The 16,500-nt window shown below is 48.6% G+C and overlaps 1 protein-coding gene across 6 annotated transcripts in view; it reads right to left on the bottom strand.

Moving 5' to 3' along the window:
* Positions 1-241: 241 nt before the first annotated feature.
* The window catches only part of fbrsl1 (fibrosin-like 1), a 420,341-nt gene continuing 404,082 nt past the window's right edge, over positions 242-16,500 (bottom strand). For 2 of the 6 annotated variants that reach the window (XM_083644556.1, XM_083644559.1), the window contains 10 exons: positions 15,167-15,217; positions 14,839-14,934; positions 12,059-12,130; positions 11,564-11,593; positions 11,206-11,277; positions 9,808-9,940; positions 8,887-8,970; positions 6,240-6,323; positions 5,097-5,352; positions 242-2,770 (listed from right to left, as the gene is read on the bottom strand). In XM_083644556.1, the coding sequence (XP_083500682.1) occupies positions 1,462-2,770; positions 5,097-5,352; positions 6,240-6,323; positions 8,887-8,970; positions 9,808-9,940; positions 11,206-11,277; positions 11,564-11,593; positions 12,059-12,130; positions 14,839-14,934; positions 15,167-15,217 (2,187 nt within the window). In that variant the 3' untranslated portion in view covers positions 242-1,461. The remainder of the gene's footprint in view (positions 2,771-5,096; positions 5,353-6,239; positions 6,324-8,886; positions 8,971-9,807; positions 9,941-11,205; positions 11,278-11,563; positions 11,594-12,058; positions 12,131-14,838; positions 14,935-15,166; positions 15,218-16,500) is intronic. The other 4 variants (XM_083644557.1, XM_083644558.1, XM_083644560.1 and 1 more) reach the window with 4 other exon arrangements.

Below are 16,500 nucleotides of genomic sequence, written 5' to 3'. Positions count from 1 at the left end.
TTATATGAGATGAGCAAATACTGTAATGCTGGCGAGCCGAAGCACGAGCGCTATTGGCAAACCTATAAAACACTGTCTCTCTCCAGTGATCTATGCATTATCGGCGAATCAACATTCCACTCCGTAGGTTTAGGTTACAGACAAAAATCACTGCATGTAACGTTAGTCGGCCCTGCTGGACACGAACAGCAGCATGAAAACTTGAAAAGACAACGCAGCAAATGTCTGACATTAGGTCCAAACTTTATTTCCGTACATTTTAAACCATGAATGTTCATTTTCTTTTTTTTGCACGCCTAAAACTCTACTTGTTTTGTATACAAGAGTCTAAGAAAAACAACTGCACAACACCACAAGGTTGACAGAGAAAGTCCTTTTGCCGCCCACTAAAAAGTGTCCTCCTTTTCTGCCTGGGGCTGTGTACGCTTCTGGTCCAGCTTGTGACCCGGAAGTCTTACAAGTTTAGAATTCCATCGTTATTCCATTGGCAAATATAAACATGTGTTAATCCGAGTTTCTTTCAGTATCGCACCAGTATCCGCTGCTCCCTCCAGGTGGTCTCTCCGGTTAGGGTGCTTTGTGCCACTTTGCATAGATTGCAGATGATCCTTCTAGCCCCGCCCCCCCTCACAGCACTCTCCCTTCGTCCTTCCCTTCCATTGGCCAGGCTTGTCTGTTACCATGGTATTCAACAGGGAAGTGGTTCTCATGTTTGATTTCATTTTGTTTTTCTAGAAACATTTAAAAAGCCTAATAAATTTACATGGTAATTCTGCAGCGAAGGAATTATCAACAAGTTATTTACACGAGTTTTCTTTACAGAGACCGAACAAAGACCTCATAATATATATTTATCTGCATATCTCAAAGGCAAAAAACAAATGAACAAAACAAATCGGTAATGTAACGTTGTACATTGTCATTGAGGATAGCCTGGTACCATGAGGTTAAATTACTGTTTGAGAAGGTTGAAATCAAAATCCAGTCCTTACAGTGGGTCATAATGGATATGTCTCACAATCAACTGGGATAAATATTGGAAAAGGAGTGACTAATGCACAAAATACATCAAATTCATCAAAATGATACCTATACATGGAACAAGGATAGGAAATGTACAAACTCATTTCAGAATCTCTCTTTTCGCACAAAGCTGAAAAAAGGTATTGGATTAATATATTAATAATTATCAAATATTTAAGTCGGATATAAACATACACATATTTGTGTTCTCTTTACCGACGTTATTCGACCTCCAGTCCACTGCAGATAAAGTCATGGCATGTGCTTAATCAGCCTTACACACCTTTACTTTGTACAATCAAACCATTTCCTCTGGGACTTTTGCTCTTCTCTGACGAAAAGCAGTGCATTTTGTTCACAATAAGATTTCAAATTTGGGGGTGGGGGGGGATTTATGAGTGCGTCGAGTAAGTGTTTGTGTACGTTTTGCGTAGGAAGCTACCGTGCCTCTACTTCTTTGGGGTTGCGGGACGGGGAGTAGTCCCGGGGGTCCTGCGTTGTGAGGGGGGTAGTCCTCCTGGGCGAGGCCGGCCTGGCGCTGCCTGCCGGCACGAGGGGAGGGGGGGCACTAAGTGCGGCGGTGGGGGGCGTCCTGTTGAGCAGGCCGTTGTGTCCTGTGGAGGGGCTGAGTCTGGGGTAAGGCATGCCGCCAAGGTGGGGCATGAAGGGGGCCATGTGGGCCATGTGGCCCTCCATGGGGGATTGGTGCAGCTGGTGGAGGCGCGCCCGGTCCAGCTCCTCCCGCAAGTGGAGCCTCTCTCGCTCCTCCGCCTGCTGCCTCATGCGCTCGTGTTCCCGGCGCACCTCCAGCAGGTGCTCGTGGTGCGAGTAGTCGTGGGCCTCCCGCTCGCGGTACGCCCGCTCCTGCTCGTACATGCTGGGGAAGCGGTGGCCCTGCTCGGCCCGCAGTTGGAAGTCCATGCGGCGCTGCAGGTCCAGGCTGCGGTACGCCTCTCTCAGCGGGTCCCAGGGAAAGGCCTGGGGCGGCAGGCGCTCCCGCCCCGCCGCCAGGGGGCTCACCCCCATGAAGGGAGCCATGCGGGCCCGCTCCAGCACGTTGAGGCTGCCCATCTGGTGCATGGCGCTCATGGAGAGGGGCAGCGAGTGCGCCATGGGGATGCCGTGCAGGCCCGAAAGCTCGTTCCCGCGCTGGGAGGGAAGCGGCAGCTGCTGCTGCTGCTGCTGGGACAGAGGTGGGTGGTGGTGGTGGGGGTGTCCGGGCTGGCTCATAGGAACGGGGGGAGCGTGTTGCGGGGGTTGGGGTGCAGGTTCAGAGCTCACCACCATCACCTCCTGCTCCTCCTTCCTCTCTTCCTTAATCTTCATGTCATTCTTCACCTTGTGGAGCAGCTCCACGGGCGGGGGCTCTTTCCTCTCGCTGTCCTTGAGTGTGGGCGGGGGCCCGCCCGCCATCTTCATGCCCTGCTCATTGAGCACCGCCTTGGTGTACGGGGAGGGGGAACGATGCGCGGGTTTGATGGAGTCTTCTGAGGGTCTCCTCTCCAGGGCCTCCTTGCCAGGCGAGCGGCTCTCCTTCACCTTGACGTCCCCCAGCACAGAGGACTCTCGGTGGCGCTCCAGCAGCTCCTTCTCCGCCTCGCGGACCCGGTCCACGCTGCTGCTGTGGTGGCGTCCCGAGTCGCTGGAGTTCTGGCTGTTGGAGCGGATCAGGCTGCTGATCTGGTAGCTGACCGGCGCCGACGCCGGAGACGAGCGGTTGGAGTGGCGGTTGCGATCCACTGAATCCCTGTGATGACAGAGGCAAAGAAAAGGCAGCTTAGTTAGTATGGAGTGCAGTGTGTATCCTAATCAAGAGCATGCGTCACGCATCTGGAGTGGGTTTAAGTATAATGAAGCTGGGTTACATTTGCACTTGACATTAAAATATGTCCCCGGTATACACACTGAAATCAGATGTCTCTTTCCCTCACAAAAATGCAGACTGCTATGAATCATCATAATGTTGTCCACTTTCCCTTGTTGCTCATCCACGAGGATCTTGACAATCCATTTTTGTTGTGTTACTATCAGAGCTATGTGATCTATGTGATTTCTGTCCATTTCCTTGTTAGATCTTTGTGTAATATACAGGCTAGAGATACATTATGTTGACACTTTGGTGTTAATGTGGCCAAATGCGTCTGGGTGATCGAATCTTCAATGCATCTTATGCAATGCATTTATATCTGTGTTTTTGTCTGAATATTATCTGATCATCCACAACACAAGCTATCACCAGGTGGAAAAGAAGTATTGGGTTCGCATATATACAGTATATTGTGATGTACTGGTGTGCTTATGTGTATAATCATAACCCTGTCTGATGAGTAAATTGTTACCAGCCTGCAATGTTCATATTCATATGTATATTCTTTATTGCTGCTGTGTACGGTGACTAGCCAAGTTAAGTTCTGTGGGTTTGAATGATGTAAAAGTAACATGCTCATTGTATCATGCTTTGAAACGACACGAGTGACAATACAGCAACAAACCTTAGTCCCAATAGAATCATCAACATCCAAACCTAGGTCAAATGGTAATGATATTTACTAGCAATAATTTTGTTTTAACCTGTTTGGAACCCCAAATATTTGGGATTTAGTACATTTATGGCTCATTTCCACCACATATAACAGCACAGTACAGTTCTACTCTTACCTGCCTTACTCCACTCTACTTGATATAGACTTCTGTTTCAACAGCAAGTTTACTCGCCTCCGCCCACACCTGGTCGTCATAGTGACCGCATATCTGCCCTCCGCCATAGCCCAAGTAGGGTATAATGTACAACATTCAAATTAAATCCATACACGGAACTTTTAAACTGGCTATGAAATACTGGTGCCTCTATGACATACATGGGCAAATAAGACCATCGGCCAGGAGAATGGATATCAATCTGTTGTTATTTACATGCATTCGCTGCGCGAGGGACGGGGGTTACGCTACGGGGAGAGGGGAAGCCTCTACCCCGGCAGCCACTCGGCCAGGCAAGACTGCGGCTTCGCTAAACCCCCGCCTCCGGCCTAGCGGAGCCGTCAGCGGACTTTTTCTCTCTCAAAACAATTGAAAACCACCGTCATGTTAAAGCTGAGCAAGGAGATCGATTTTATTTCCCCAGAGCCGAAGGCAGCAACACAAAAGACTGATGGAAATAACAGAAGAGAAGGTAAGCCCCACTAAACTGGTATCCAGCATTGACAGTAGATACAGTAAACACGATTCTGCCTGACCAATCAGTCGTCTGCAGTGTTTTCACGTCACCGTATGGTACCGGGTCCACAGCCCTAGAACCTCAACAGAGCAGGGACCAAAAGCAGCACGACTCAACCCCCGACTCAACTGGGGCTGTCCAGGTTTTTGATCGGGGGAATGAGACAAAAAAGCGAGACGAGCTGGGCGGGGCCGTGTTGATACCAGCGGTGGAAATGGGCCATTAGGGGCAATTCAAATAGCTAAGCTGTCAATCACATGTTGCAGTACTCCACACCCATCTTGTACTTGTGTGAGTGGAAAGAGGACCAAAATATCCTACTCAAGTAGAAGTACTGTTGCTTGGCTTACAATTTACTCAAGTAAAAGTAACATTGCGTTCTTAAAAATCTACTAGAGTAAAAGTAAATTGTAGGTTATTCAAAATGTGAGTAGAGTTATGTTGTTTGTTTGTTGTTTTTAAACAAAGGAGAACACTGTTGCATATGATCTTTCCCTTGCAATTCAGGCATAACGTTTGATTCTGAGAGATCCTTAAATACATAATCTACAAAGTAAAGCATGAATCAACACAATTAATTTAACAAGATTATGATTGGCCAGTTTCTCATGCTTATCGCCACAATACAAAACCTGTACTTTAAAATGAATAATGGATGCAATTTAAAAATGTAGCAAGATATCATTCTTCATTCAAGGCGGAGACAAGTCAAAGTAAAACTACTGACGTCCAAAAACGACACAAAAAAGATACAAAGTACAGCAAGAAGATTAATTTGTGACTTCAACCCCCCTTTACTGGTACTCCCAAGTCGACTAAAACCAACACGAAAGAATCGACTCAAACTTGAACAACTCACCTGTCTTTATCCTTCTCCTCCTTCCCAATGGACGAGTCTCTCTTCTCTCTCTCGCGCTCTCTCTCTCTCTCCCGCTCTCGCTCGTGGTGGCTGTTCGCCGAGCTGCTCCTCTCGGCGTCGGCCGCCTTGGGCCACTGGGGCGGGGTGGGGAAAGAGGGCGGCGTGCGGTGGAGCCTGTTCCAGGTGTCGTGGTGGGGGCTGCCGAAGCCAGCCAGGCCTCCGGGCCCCTCCTTGGGACCGAACATGCTGTTGGAGCCTGCAGGGAGGAGGAGAGGAGAGGAGAGGGGGGGGGACCCACTGTGAGTTAACCGGGCCCCAACAGCCTCCTCCACATGGGACACATAAGACGAGAAGAGACGCCACAACAAAAGCTGCTTTTGTCTTTCGCCTCTGGAGGTTCTCTCACTGAAGCTCTGACCCCCCCCCACACCCACACCACCACCAATCCAACAACTCTGTACTGATTTGCTGGTGGACCAAGGGGCCTTCCCTTCTCACATTCACTGCTCTTGATTCTCAGGGCCCTTAATGTTTCTTTAACACCGGATGAACGGGGAGGGAGCTGTGTAAAGCCAAGGGAGACCTGAAGCATTCCATGGCGTGTCTATTCCAATCGCATCCATTTTCACAACAGGGTTACTGATTTGGCGAAGGGAAATAGGGAGGGGAGGAGGGGTGAGTGAGAGAGAGACACAGAGAGACAGAGAGAGAGAGAGAGAGAGAGAGCCCTCCACTCCACAGTGGTGCGAAGGGGCTTGTCGAATAATTAATAGATGAATAGCAACCAAACAGCGGGCCTGGGAGTGCGGAATTGGCAGTAGTGCAGCCAGATTAAAGCCAGGCTATTGGGGATGTAGCTGGTGGATGAGGTGGAGGGGTGTGTGTGTGTGTCTGTGTGTGTGTGTGTGTGTGTGTGTGTGTGTGTGTGTGTGTGTGTGCTGCCTGCCTTGTTGGTCCTCCCTGGGCTAGAGATGCTTTGGCATAGGAAGCAGAGCTAAGTGCCTAGATCCCCCCCCCTCCCCGCTCCCCCTGTGGTCTAACGCTGCGCTGCGCTGCTCTGTTCTGTTTGCTGGCCACGGGGGGCCGGATCGAGGGGGTGGGGGAGGGAGGGAGTGGGGGTGGGGGTGGGGGGCCGGCGCTTACCAAGCGAGGGGTTGCCTAATCCTCCGAAGGCACTGCTTGAAAGGTTGCCGAGGCCGCCAAAGGTACTGCAGCGACTGAAAGGATCTGCAAAATGCCAAACAGGGATTAGCAAAAGGGGGGCTGGCTAGAGTAGCTGCTAACCCCCCCCCCTCGCCCCTCTCCCCTTCCCGTTCCACTCGGCTTTTCTCTTACAAGCGAGCTGTGTTTTCTTTTTTTTTGCGCTGCCTGCCTGCCGCCCTATAGCTCTCTGCCTGATAATCCTGCAGTAGCCAGGCCTCCCGGACGCTGGACTGCCTCCCGCTGGCCCGGAGCCTCTGACCCTGCTAGGGGGGCTAGGGGACCTGCACTGCCTGCTGGGAAAATGAGTTTTGTGCCGTGTGTGTGTGTGTGTGTGTGTGGAGCGGAGCTGGAAATGGGACTATGGCTGGGAAGGTGTGGGAAATCATGCTGGACGAGACTACAATGACTTGATTGGAGTGTCGGTGTCTGCTGGTGCAAAAACCTCCAAATTGAAAAGCAAAACACAAAATATACATTATTCAGCTTAGGGATGCACGAGGATACGGCCACATCATCGGTACAATCGAAACAAACATATGTGCCGATATGGCAGGCTGTTAAAATGACGCTTAAGGGGACATTCACACCAAAAGCGTTTTTTTCAGTCAGAACGCTATGAAAATTATGTTGAGAGCGCTTCCATTGTGCACAAAACACAGCTCCGTTTGTTTTCCCCTGCAGTCGCGTGCAGTACAGATCAGAACACAACGACCACAATGACGGTAGCCAGCTAGTTTTGTCTGTTTGATGTTGTTCACTGTCAACATGAAAGCCAGATTGTTGCCAATTCTGGCAGCAGGTGAGGTTGAAAATCCCTCGGGAGGAGAAAAGCTAGGAGGAGTGGAAATGACGAGCAGCGCGCTTTTCCTCTAATGTTCAACTTTTTTCAGCTTAAAAACGCCCATAGCGCTCCTCCAAAAACAACACACGCCACCAGCGCTTAAACGCCAGGTGCGTTCATTAAAAGAGGAGCACGTCTAGCGTGTCCTTACATAGAGAATGAATTGCAGAAAGACGCTGGCAGCTCCAAAAACGCTTTTGGTCTGAATGTCCTCTAAGGCCTGTTTTAAGTAGGATGAATCTTACGGGTTTGTTTGACAGAAAATATGGCATGTTTTACATAACCTATGTTGAAGTAGTTTTCTTATTTTGCCCAGTGAATAACTACCTTTTGACATAGCTGCTGCATCACACCGTATTTCTGTGTGCCAGGTCGCCTTACCTATATGCCACGTATGCTTTATAGCCTGATGAAGACCAGTGAGGTTGAAATGCATTGCGTTTTGTGCCCCGGTGTTTGTACAGTAGATGTACATTGTTTGTGACACTGTCTCAGTTACACATGTACTTTACTTTGCTGATTAAACTTGCTACATGGACCCAAGAAGCTCCTTTTCTCTTTATTGCCCAGTGAACGTGTACATTTTGAAAAGCATTGTGTTTCTGTCTCCATCACGCTAAGAGTAGGCATAATGTGTTAATTCCATTACAGGAGATGTTTTCTGAAATTAGGTGGGGGGGGGGGGGAATGCGCGCATATATTGGTATCGGCATCATTAATTGGCCAAAAGAGTTGGAAAATATCGGCATATTGATATCGGGGGGGGAATCCAATATCATGCATGATGCATCCCTAATACATCTGACAAGTGCACAGCAGTGATCAGCTCATAAAGTGCCATCACATTTTAATTCAGGAGAAGGAGTTGAGGAAATGCAGAACTTCTCTCCAGATGAAGCTTGAAGGCTTCTTGCCAGCGCTGTAATGACGGCACCACTGGGGCTTGTCAATAAATCAGAAAAGACAACAAGTGAGAAATCTCTCCTGCCTCACACTTCAATTCCCAGGACAGGATTTTCTCGCTAAATCGTTCTCCTCCGTGCACCATGTGTTTATAAGCTCAAATTGGATTGACTCGAGGGCTTATTCCGTGAAATCACCTTGCCGCTCTGAACCCAAACAGCGTCTCAGATGGAACAGACCAAAACCCCCCGAAATATAGAAAACAAAAAGGCAATATGCCTATGAAACACTAGCTCAACTTTAAGAGCCCTTAGGAAACGCAGCATCAAGGCAATGGGGTCATATTTGCTGTGGCCATCATCTCGCTCGCTCTCCAAGGCAACACAAAAGGCCGTACAGGAGTGCCGGGAAGTCGAGGGGGAAAAAAAAATATTTTGTCTGAACAAAAGACGGATGAAAAATGGGTCTGGAAATTGGAATTACTAGGCCAGCCTTCTCAATCATCCCAGATGGGGGTTATTCAAGGCAGCGCGTTATGATCCGCACGGGCTCATTTTTTACGACCGCTTCGCTCTCCGCGACCGCCAAGTCGGAGGTGGCGCAACCGGATGGCTCCGTGCTAACCTTCAGACAAACCTCCCATCAGAAGCAGAACTATCTGGACCTGAGCAGAGCCGTCCCGCCGCACCCCAGTGACTTATAATGTCTTTGAAATATGAGCGCAAGTGAGAGAGAGAGAGAGAGAGAGAGAGAGAGAGAGAGAGAGAGGGAGGCGTGGGGAAGGGGGGGGGGGGGGGGGTTGGTGGAGAGGGTTAAAATAATACAAACGTGGGGGTTACTTACACTTACCTGCCAAATGACTAGGAGGCAGGAAGCCGCCTTGGTGCGGGGCGGGCCCGTAGGGGGAGGGCGCCGGGTGGCCAGAGCCTATGGGCGAAGAGATGGTGAGACGGACGGTCAGTATCGTCCAATCAGAGAGTCATCAAATCTCAAAATAGGCACTAGACATAGCCTAGCCAAACAAACAACAAAGACCAAAACCGCTGACATGGTGACCTTTGACATTTTGAGCCGTGAAATTGGGCCATGGCTAAAATGTGGACAGCAAGCATTACTCTGCAACATCAACTCTTAACTGACTAATTACGAGCTAGATGAGTTATGGAAGGGCTGAGGAAAACCATAGCGCAAATTAGCAATGGATATTTACTATTTCTTCTTAGCTGCAATTTGTGTGTGTGTGTGTGTGTGCGCGCGCGCACGCGCGTCTGAGCTGCTTATCGAGGTGAGATACTGACTGTGCAAAAAAGCTGGCCTCTTTTACAAATCAGTGTGTTGCCTTCACCCATATTTCATGAATTGTTAATGAAAGAACCAATTACACGAGTGTCTATGACACACTGCTGCATAATTAGCACTGAAAGGCCGCTCGCCTCTCTGTTGCCCTCCAACGCAGGCAGGGCAAATCAGTCAATTACCTCGCCCGGAATCATCCATATTCATACACGTATCCGACTCCCCCGACTGGCAACACATTTACTACAACAGCACTACAATTAAGTGAACGTAACACAAGAGGTGAAAGCGGGAGGAAAAAAAAGAATAATTCCGCTTCATTGTCGGCGGAAAGAGCAAATTTGACACGCGGCCATGAATTTAACATGGAGTCGTTTGCATAAAGACAAAAGGCCCATTTGGTTTGAGATGGGGATAGTTATCTGTAGGTGCGTTTCTCTAAACGGACATGAAGAGACCCCCACTGACCCGTGGAAGAGAAGAGGGGTCGCGCCAGGTCGTGCGGGTACGGGAAGCCCGGGAAGACTCCCGGCGCCGGGGGTCGACTGAACAGGTCCAGCTTCCCGTTCATGTCCAGTTTGTGAGGGTCTAGCTGCATCTGCTGTAACAGAGAGAGGAGGCAGAGGAGAGGAGGGTGAGAGAAACGCAATAAGAAAAATGTGGTGGTCGGGGGGGGGGGGCTGTGGACGCCGCCATCCCCCTCCTCCAACAACAACAACAACAACAACAGAGAGAGAGAGAAAGGGAGAGAGAGAGAGAGAGAGGGCTAAACTGGGTGAGAGATCAGAGGCAGACAGACACAGCAACAATGGCTGTAATCCCAGCTCACTGTGTCATAACAAAATATATGTAAGCTGATTAGGGACAGTAAAGCCGGTGGGTAACGGGGGGGCGGGGCCCGTGTGGCATTAGCCGAGGGGGCGGGGCCAGTGGCATTAGCCGAGGGGGCGGGGCCAGTGGCATTAGCCGAGGGGGCGGGGCCAGTGGCATTAGCCGAGGGGGCGGGGCCAGTGGCGTTAGCCGAGGGGGCGTGGCCAGTGGCATTAGCCGAGGGGGCGGGGCCAGTGGCATTAGCGGAGGGGCGTCCGGGGGGCAAGGCCACACCAGCCTCTGTCTGTGAGAGAGAGGCTTGTCCCTGTGCCATCCAGGATCAGGATGCTCCACATCAAACCCTGGGATTTGTCCCAGCACGCTCCATCACATCCAGTGAGCAATATTTATAGCATTATGTTCTCATATGTTGTATATTTGGTTAAGTAGCCTCTTATAATCAGAGATGCAAACTCATGGAGAGTGAAAAAGGTGACAGATCTACCAGGGCAGACACAAAACCACTAAAAATCTTTCATTTAAGGGTCCTATTTTGGGATGAAAAAGGTGACTGTCACCGGAAGGTGACTAGTTTGCATCCCTGTATAATGTGCCAGGTCGTGCTTTCGCAGAAATTTGGTTCCAAAGCATGTAGATCAATCAGCAGCAAAAAAAAAAAAAAAAGCATATAGTAATATTTTAGTAGAAAGAAGTGGTGCTCAAAAGGTATTATAATAAATAAAAAGGTATAATATAATAATTAAGTATTTAAGCATCCCTCAAAAATTGGTGCTTAAATACTTTATGGGGCAACTGTAGAGTGAATGGCATGATGATAACTGAATGCAACTGAATGTTTAACTATGCTCTGTAAGTGTCTTATAACCTGCTTGTAATGCATCACAATACACTTAAAGTGCAAACACATTTTCATGACGTTTTCAAAACCTTGTGGGCTGTCTATAATTTCCCATAACTTCATCAGACTTTTTTCTCTTTCTAGGACTTTGCCATGGTTTACACAACAGTGGTGACCCGACTATCCAGCTGACCCACCTTCATTTTCTGCTGGTGGTGGTAGATCTGCCATGCGATCTGGACGTGCACTGCACACCACTTGCCAGGTTTCTGAGTATCCAGAGAGAGACACAGAGGTTAGCCTTACTGGCCTTCAGACGGGGGAGCTGCAAATGGCTTTAACAGGGTTTGGGATTTGCTGGCCAAGCCGCAAAGTGGAAAACTCGTTGCAATTTTCACCCCGGCAAATTGATAAACAAAACCTAGCCCCTTTGCTGGAGACCTATGCCTGACTCCCACATTAAGTGGAACCAAAATAAATTATTTTTCACAGAATTAGCAATTTGGGACTTTGTGGCTTGGCCAGAAAGGGAAGACATTTAATACAACCACTTACTCTAACATTTGTCCTGAATGGATCTGTTATCTGTATGGACAGACAGACAGAGACAGAGAGAGACAGACAGACAGAGACAGACAGACAGACAGACAGACAGACAGAGACAGACAGAGAGAGACAGTCATCATCATTGTCAACAAAGACATTATTATCAACCATCATCATTATCAAAACGACCAGGGTTTAGGGGGTTGGATTCACTTTGGGGCCTAAAAATGCATCATGTTACTTTGAAGCACTTTGGATAAATGTGTGCACCAAATGACACATACAGTACTGTATACCTCTATCAATAAATACCCCTGTATGTTTAGAGCTCTTCACACTGCGCAACTAGAAAGTAGACACACAATATATGTACATCTTTCACCAGAGGGAAGAGTGCGAGTGCAGGGTGAGGTCTGAGTGCCTTGCTCAAGGACACTCCAACAGGGATGGATCACGTTGTCTGGTGCAGCTTCTCTAAACACTGGTGGTATGGATATGGCTTACCCTTGGATCCTTCTGTAGGAGTGTGTGAGGTACCGCCCCCGGACGAGACCCTACATCAATGGGATTGGACGACTGAGAGAGAGAGAGAGGAGAGAGAGAGAGAGAGTGACCAAACATATCTAGTTTAAACATGGGCTTATAGTGCAGAGAACGTAGCAAACAGAAACCAATACATGTATGCTCCAAACTGTAGGATGTATATTGATTGAACACAATACTGACAATGCTTCTCAAAGTGGGGTCCTGGGACACGCGGAGGTCCTCGAGGGGCCTACTAAATTAACAAAACAAATTAATCTAAATCTTGTGCAAGTGTGTGTCTATTTGGCAAAAACATTTTCGGCATGAAAAAGATTGAGAACCTCTGATCTCACATGCTAGCAGATCGTCCATCCAGCCACGGCAGCGTCACTATAGCCCTATATCCCCTTCAGCAGCACTATAACTCACTAATCCCCACCTAGTGCTACTGGACGGCCTGACGTCAATGGATAGCACTGCAGTGATGCTCCGGGCGCACAGCCAGGCCACAGTAAAACATCTCTGATCTCCTCCACTAAGTCTTTGGGAGCGCAAGTGCCTAGATCAGCCCTATTAATCCATCCCTGCACCCAGGATGGGGGGAGGAGGGGGAGGGGACCAGGGTCCTCTCCACCACCTCGACACCCCCCTCACCCCACCAAGCTCCTCTCCAAGACTACTTAGCAGACACACACACATCAGAGCGTTCCTCCAACCATCTGGAGAGGCCTCAGACAAAAGGGCCCCTCCATGACGGAGCCTGCGGGGAATAAGGCCAGTGGATTTAGGCCAACTTTGATTGGTGGCTTACACCGGGTCACAGCCGCTGGGCATCTGCCAGACAGACCCCCTGCCCCCGCCCCACTCGCTCTATCCCCCCACCCCTATCCCTCCCTATCCCCAGCGCGGCCCTGCGGCCCCCCTCCTCTCCCCCCTGCTAGAATCGTCAAACATGCTTATCTCGCTGGGCGCTTGGATCGACGAGGATCGGCACGGCGCTCCGACCCGGGTTCAGGCCCGGGCCAGCTTAGAGAGCTTGTTTGCATAGCCCATTATAGGGGTTACGCAGAGGGGATGAGAATTATCAGACCTCCGCCTCCCGCCCCCCCCTCTTCAGTGCAGCTGCTGCCGTTGTGCCTGCTGCTGCGGTGGCCTGAATGTCGGGTAAAGCTGCGGCGCTTTTCATGCCGGCCTCGTTTCCGGCGTGTGACCGCAAAGACGGGACGTGAGCGAAATGTTGCATGAAAGCGTGTCAGCGTAGCCTTAATACCATCCTGATCACGCAACCTCACATTCTGTATCACTATCGCACACATCCATTTCCTGGAATTACAATGTAACCGAGCCAATCAGAGCCTGCGTCTTAGTTGATGATGTAACCGGGCCAATCAGGGCCGCCACTGGCAACCGTAATCAGGCGTCGCCCAAAGCAAACGAGTAACGTTAATGTTGGTAGAGTGAACACAGCCATAAGCGCAGTTATTGCAGAAATAACAACAATAAGAACAATTAAACAGAACAAGAGTATGCACTAGCAGAGTTTCTTCTGACTGTTCTTCTGACTGGATTTGGGTTGGATTTGGTGATGCTGATTGGCTGGATGACTTTTATGCCACTACAGCAGCTCCTCTCTGATTGAAGGTGTGCTAGTCTGTGAAATGAGCCGCTGCTGTGCCTGGTTGGAGTGAAAACGCGGGGTGGGAGGCGGCGGCACATGATTGAGAGCATACCTTGCTAATCTGATTTCATCACTTCATCCGTGCATCCATTGATTATTTCTGTCTCCCCATTCCCCATAGTGACTCCCTGCAGCTGCGGTGGCCCATGTGACATCTCTGCACTATATTTAGATCGTTTAAATGGATCTTTTGCGCTCGTGACGGAAACGTTTTCAACCAATCTCCACTTGAGCACATGCCGCTTTAGTGTCACTTTGCCTTTTATCATTTCAGGTGGGAAAGGTTTGGTATTCTTGTGCTCCCCTGGCATCTAATCTGTTTAATAAGGTATGAAATTGTGTGTGTGTGTGTGTGTGTGTGTGTGTGTGTGTGTGTGTGTGTGTGTGTGTGTGTGTGTGTGTGTGTGTGCGTGTGGGTGCGCCTGGGAGACCGGGGTTGGTTGGCAGTTGGCACAAAATCTTCTGGTACATGTGTGCGCATGTGTGTGAGGGAGGTATTTTGCTACGTGTGCGTGCACTAGGGCTGGGCAATATATTGTTATTATATCAATATGCTGATATGAGAATAGATATCTACGGTATAAGTGTTGTCTTTTCCTGCTTTTAACAGTCTGCATAACAGTGATGTCATTTTCTGAACTTAGCAGACTGCTCTTAGTCATTATATCCACATTACTGATGATGTCATCTCTCAAGACAGACTTTCTCTGATTGCTGATGATGAAACCGTGTCTTTTGCATTTTATTTTGAATACAGTTTTAATCAAAATGCTTGTGACATCTCACATGTGGCTGTGACCTTTAGCCCACTTCATAGAAAATGCAGAGAGATATATTGTGTTTCTGTATCGGCATTCAGCCTAAAAAATACCAAAATATGATTTTTGGCCCATATCGCATGCACCTGGATTCATATTTCAGTGTTTTTTCTTTCTTTCTCACTGTACAAAGGAGATGGTCCTTGTGTGCGTGGGTTTGTGTTGAGCCCGTGCATTGCGTGGGTTTGTGTCGAGCCCGTGCATGCCTGGTATGGAGAGTGTGGGTGGGTGTGGGTGGAGGGTATACGGGTGCAGGGGCTGACCTTGGGCTGGAAGGCTCCTTGCAGCGAGCTGAAGGGTCCTGAGTGTGGGAGCAGCGGGGGCATGCCTGGCATGGTGGGGGGGTAGGAGGGGAAAAACTGGGGAGGAAAAATGGGGGTTTGAGAGGTGGGGGTGGTTGAGGGGACACACACACACAAAAACCTTTAAAAAAATACATCCAAAAGATATGTACAGGACTCAAGCATAATGCACACACACAGAACTGCCCTCTTCCCCGTCCCCCGACAAAAGTTCCCACGGCAACGTTCAAATATGTCAAATATTTGATTTGCCAAGTAGCAAGTTGAGAATGAGAAAGTGGAGACTCACGTTTGAATGTCTGATGAATGGATTGTCCAGTTTGGGCGTGTATTTGTCGAACTGGAGGAGAAAAAAGAGAGAAGAGCATTAGGAACACACACAAATACATAAAATGATCTACAAAACCCCCTTTCTATAAAAAAAAAAAAAAAAAAAGGCCTATTAGCCATAAACACGCATTAAGTCTACATCAAAAACCAAAGCATACGATCAACTTGTGAAATTGGCAATGGTAATGGTTATGATTCAGCATAATAAGCCCCGGAGTGAAGCAGCTGGCTTGCGCTGGTCATGGGTTGACTTAAACTGCATGGACAGATAGGCGCTTAAATGACTAACAATATGAGCGCCTTAGCCGCCTGCCAAGATGAAGACAGCCTGCATGATTTTCCAATTGAGCATACAGAGGTTGGGTCAGGAATAAGAGCAGTCAGAGAGAAACCACACCGCTGAGTTATGCTTCTATTCACTGGAAATTTGGTAGAAATGTGAATTTAATCGCTTGTGACGGCTATGGGCCTTTTTTTTTTTTTTACAACAAGCCCATAGTGCTACAGAGGGAGGGGAACGTAAAGAGACGTATAGCTTGTTGTCGGTGTTAGAAAGCCAGACTTCAAAAGAGATTTACAGTCTCAAACAGGCCAATTTTTGGGTGCATAAAATCAGGGAAAGCATATATAGTGTAGAGCCTCGTATGTCTTTTTATGAGTGAAATTGAATCGGGGGAGACTGCATTTGCGATGGTTAGGAGCTAATTCTGGACGGCTCAGCGTGAAACTGATATAACCTTGAAAAGGCTGAATTGATGAAATGAAAGGGTTTCTGAAGGGGAGCCTGTGCCTAACACAATCATCACAATTGGAACTGGTGGGTATAAGAAACACATAATATATGAAATGCAGTTTCCCGTCATGTCCGCAACACATGGGAATCTCGTCGGTAAAGTGAGAAGAACGCGAGGAGGAGGAGGAGGGAGACGGAGCGAAATGGAGAAAGTTCTCCCTACGTATGAATGAATGGGGACTTTGTGCGTCTGTTTGCGAGCCAATACTGGCTCTCTATTTTGCAACGGGCTAATTGCAAGTGACAGTAACTTATTCCTATTCCGCAAATACACAAACCATTTGCAGGTACTTTTTGCGAGTGTTTTCACAAAGCTCTCTTGGCAGGCGCCGACGTTTTGCGTTTACATAAACCAGGAAAATGAGTGAGTATGAATCATCGTTTCTGTGCGTGTTTTTGCGTGTGTCTGTGTGTGAGTGTGTCTGTGTCTCTGTGTGTGTGCGTGTGTGTGTGTTTGTGTGTGTGTATGTCTGTGTGTGTGTGTGCGTGTGTGTGTGCAT

This window comes from Poromitra crassiceps, assembly GCF_964638095.1.
Source record: "Poromitra crassiceps genome assembly, chromosome: 10".
NCBI classification, from domain to species: domain Eukaryota; kingdom Metazoa; phylum Chordata; class Actinopteri; order Beryciformes; family Melamphaidae; genus Poromitra; species Poromitra crassiceps.
This window is presented reverse-complemented; position numbering and strand designations above follow the sequence as displayed.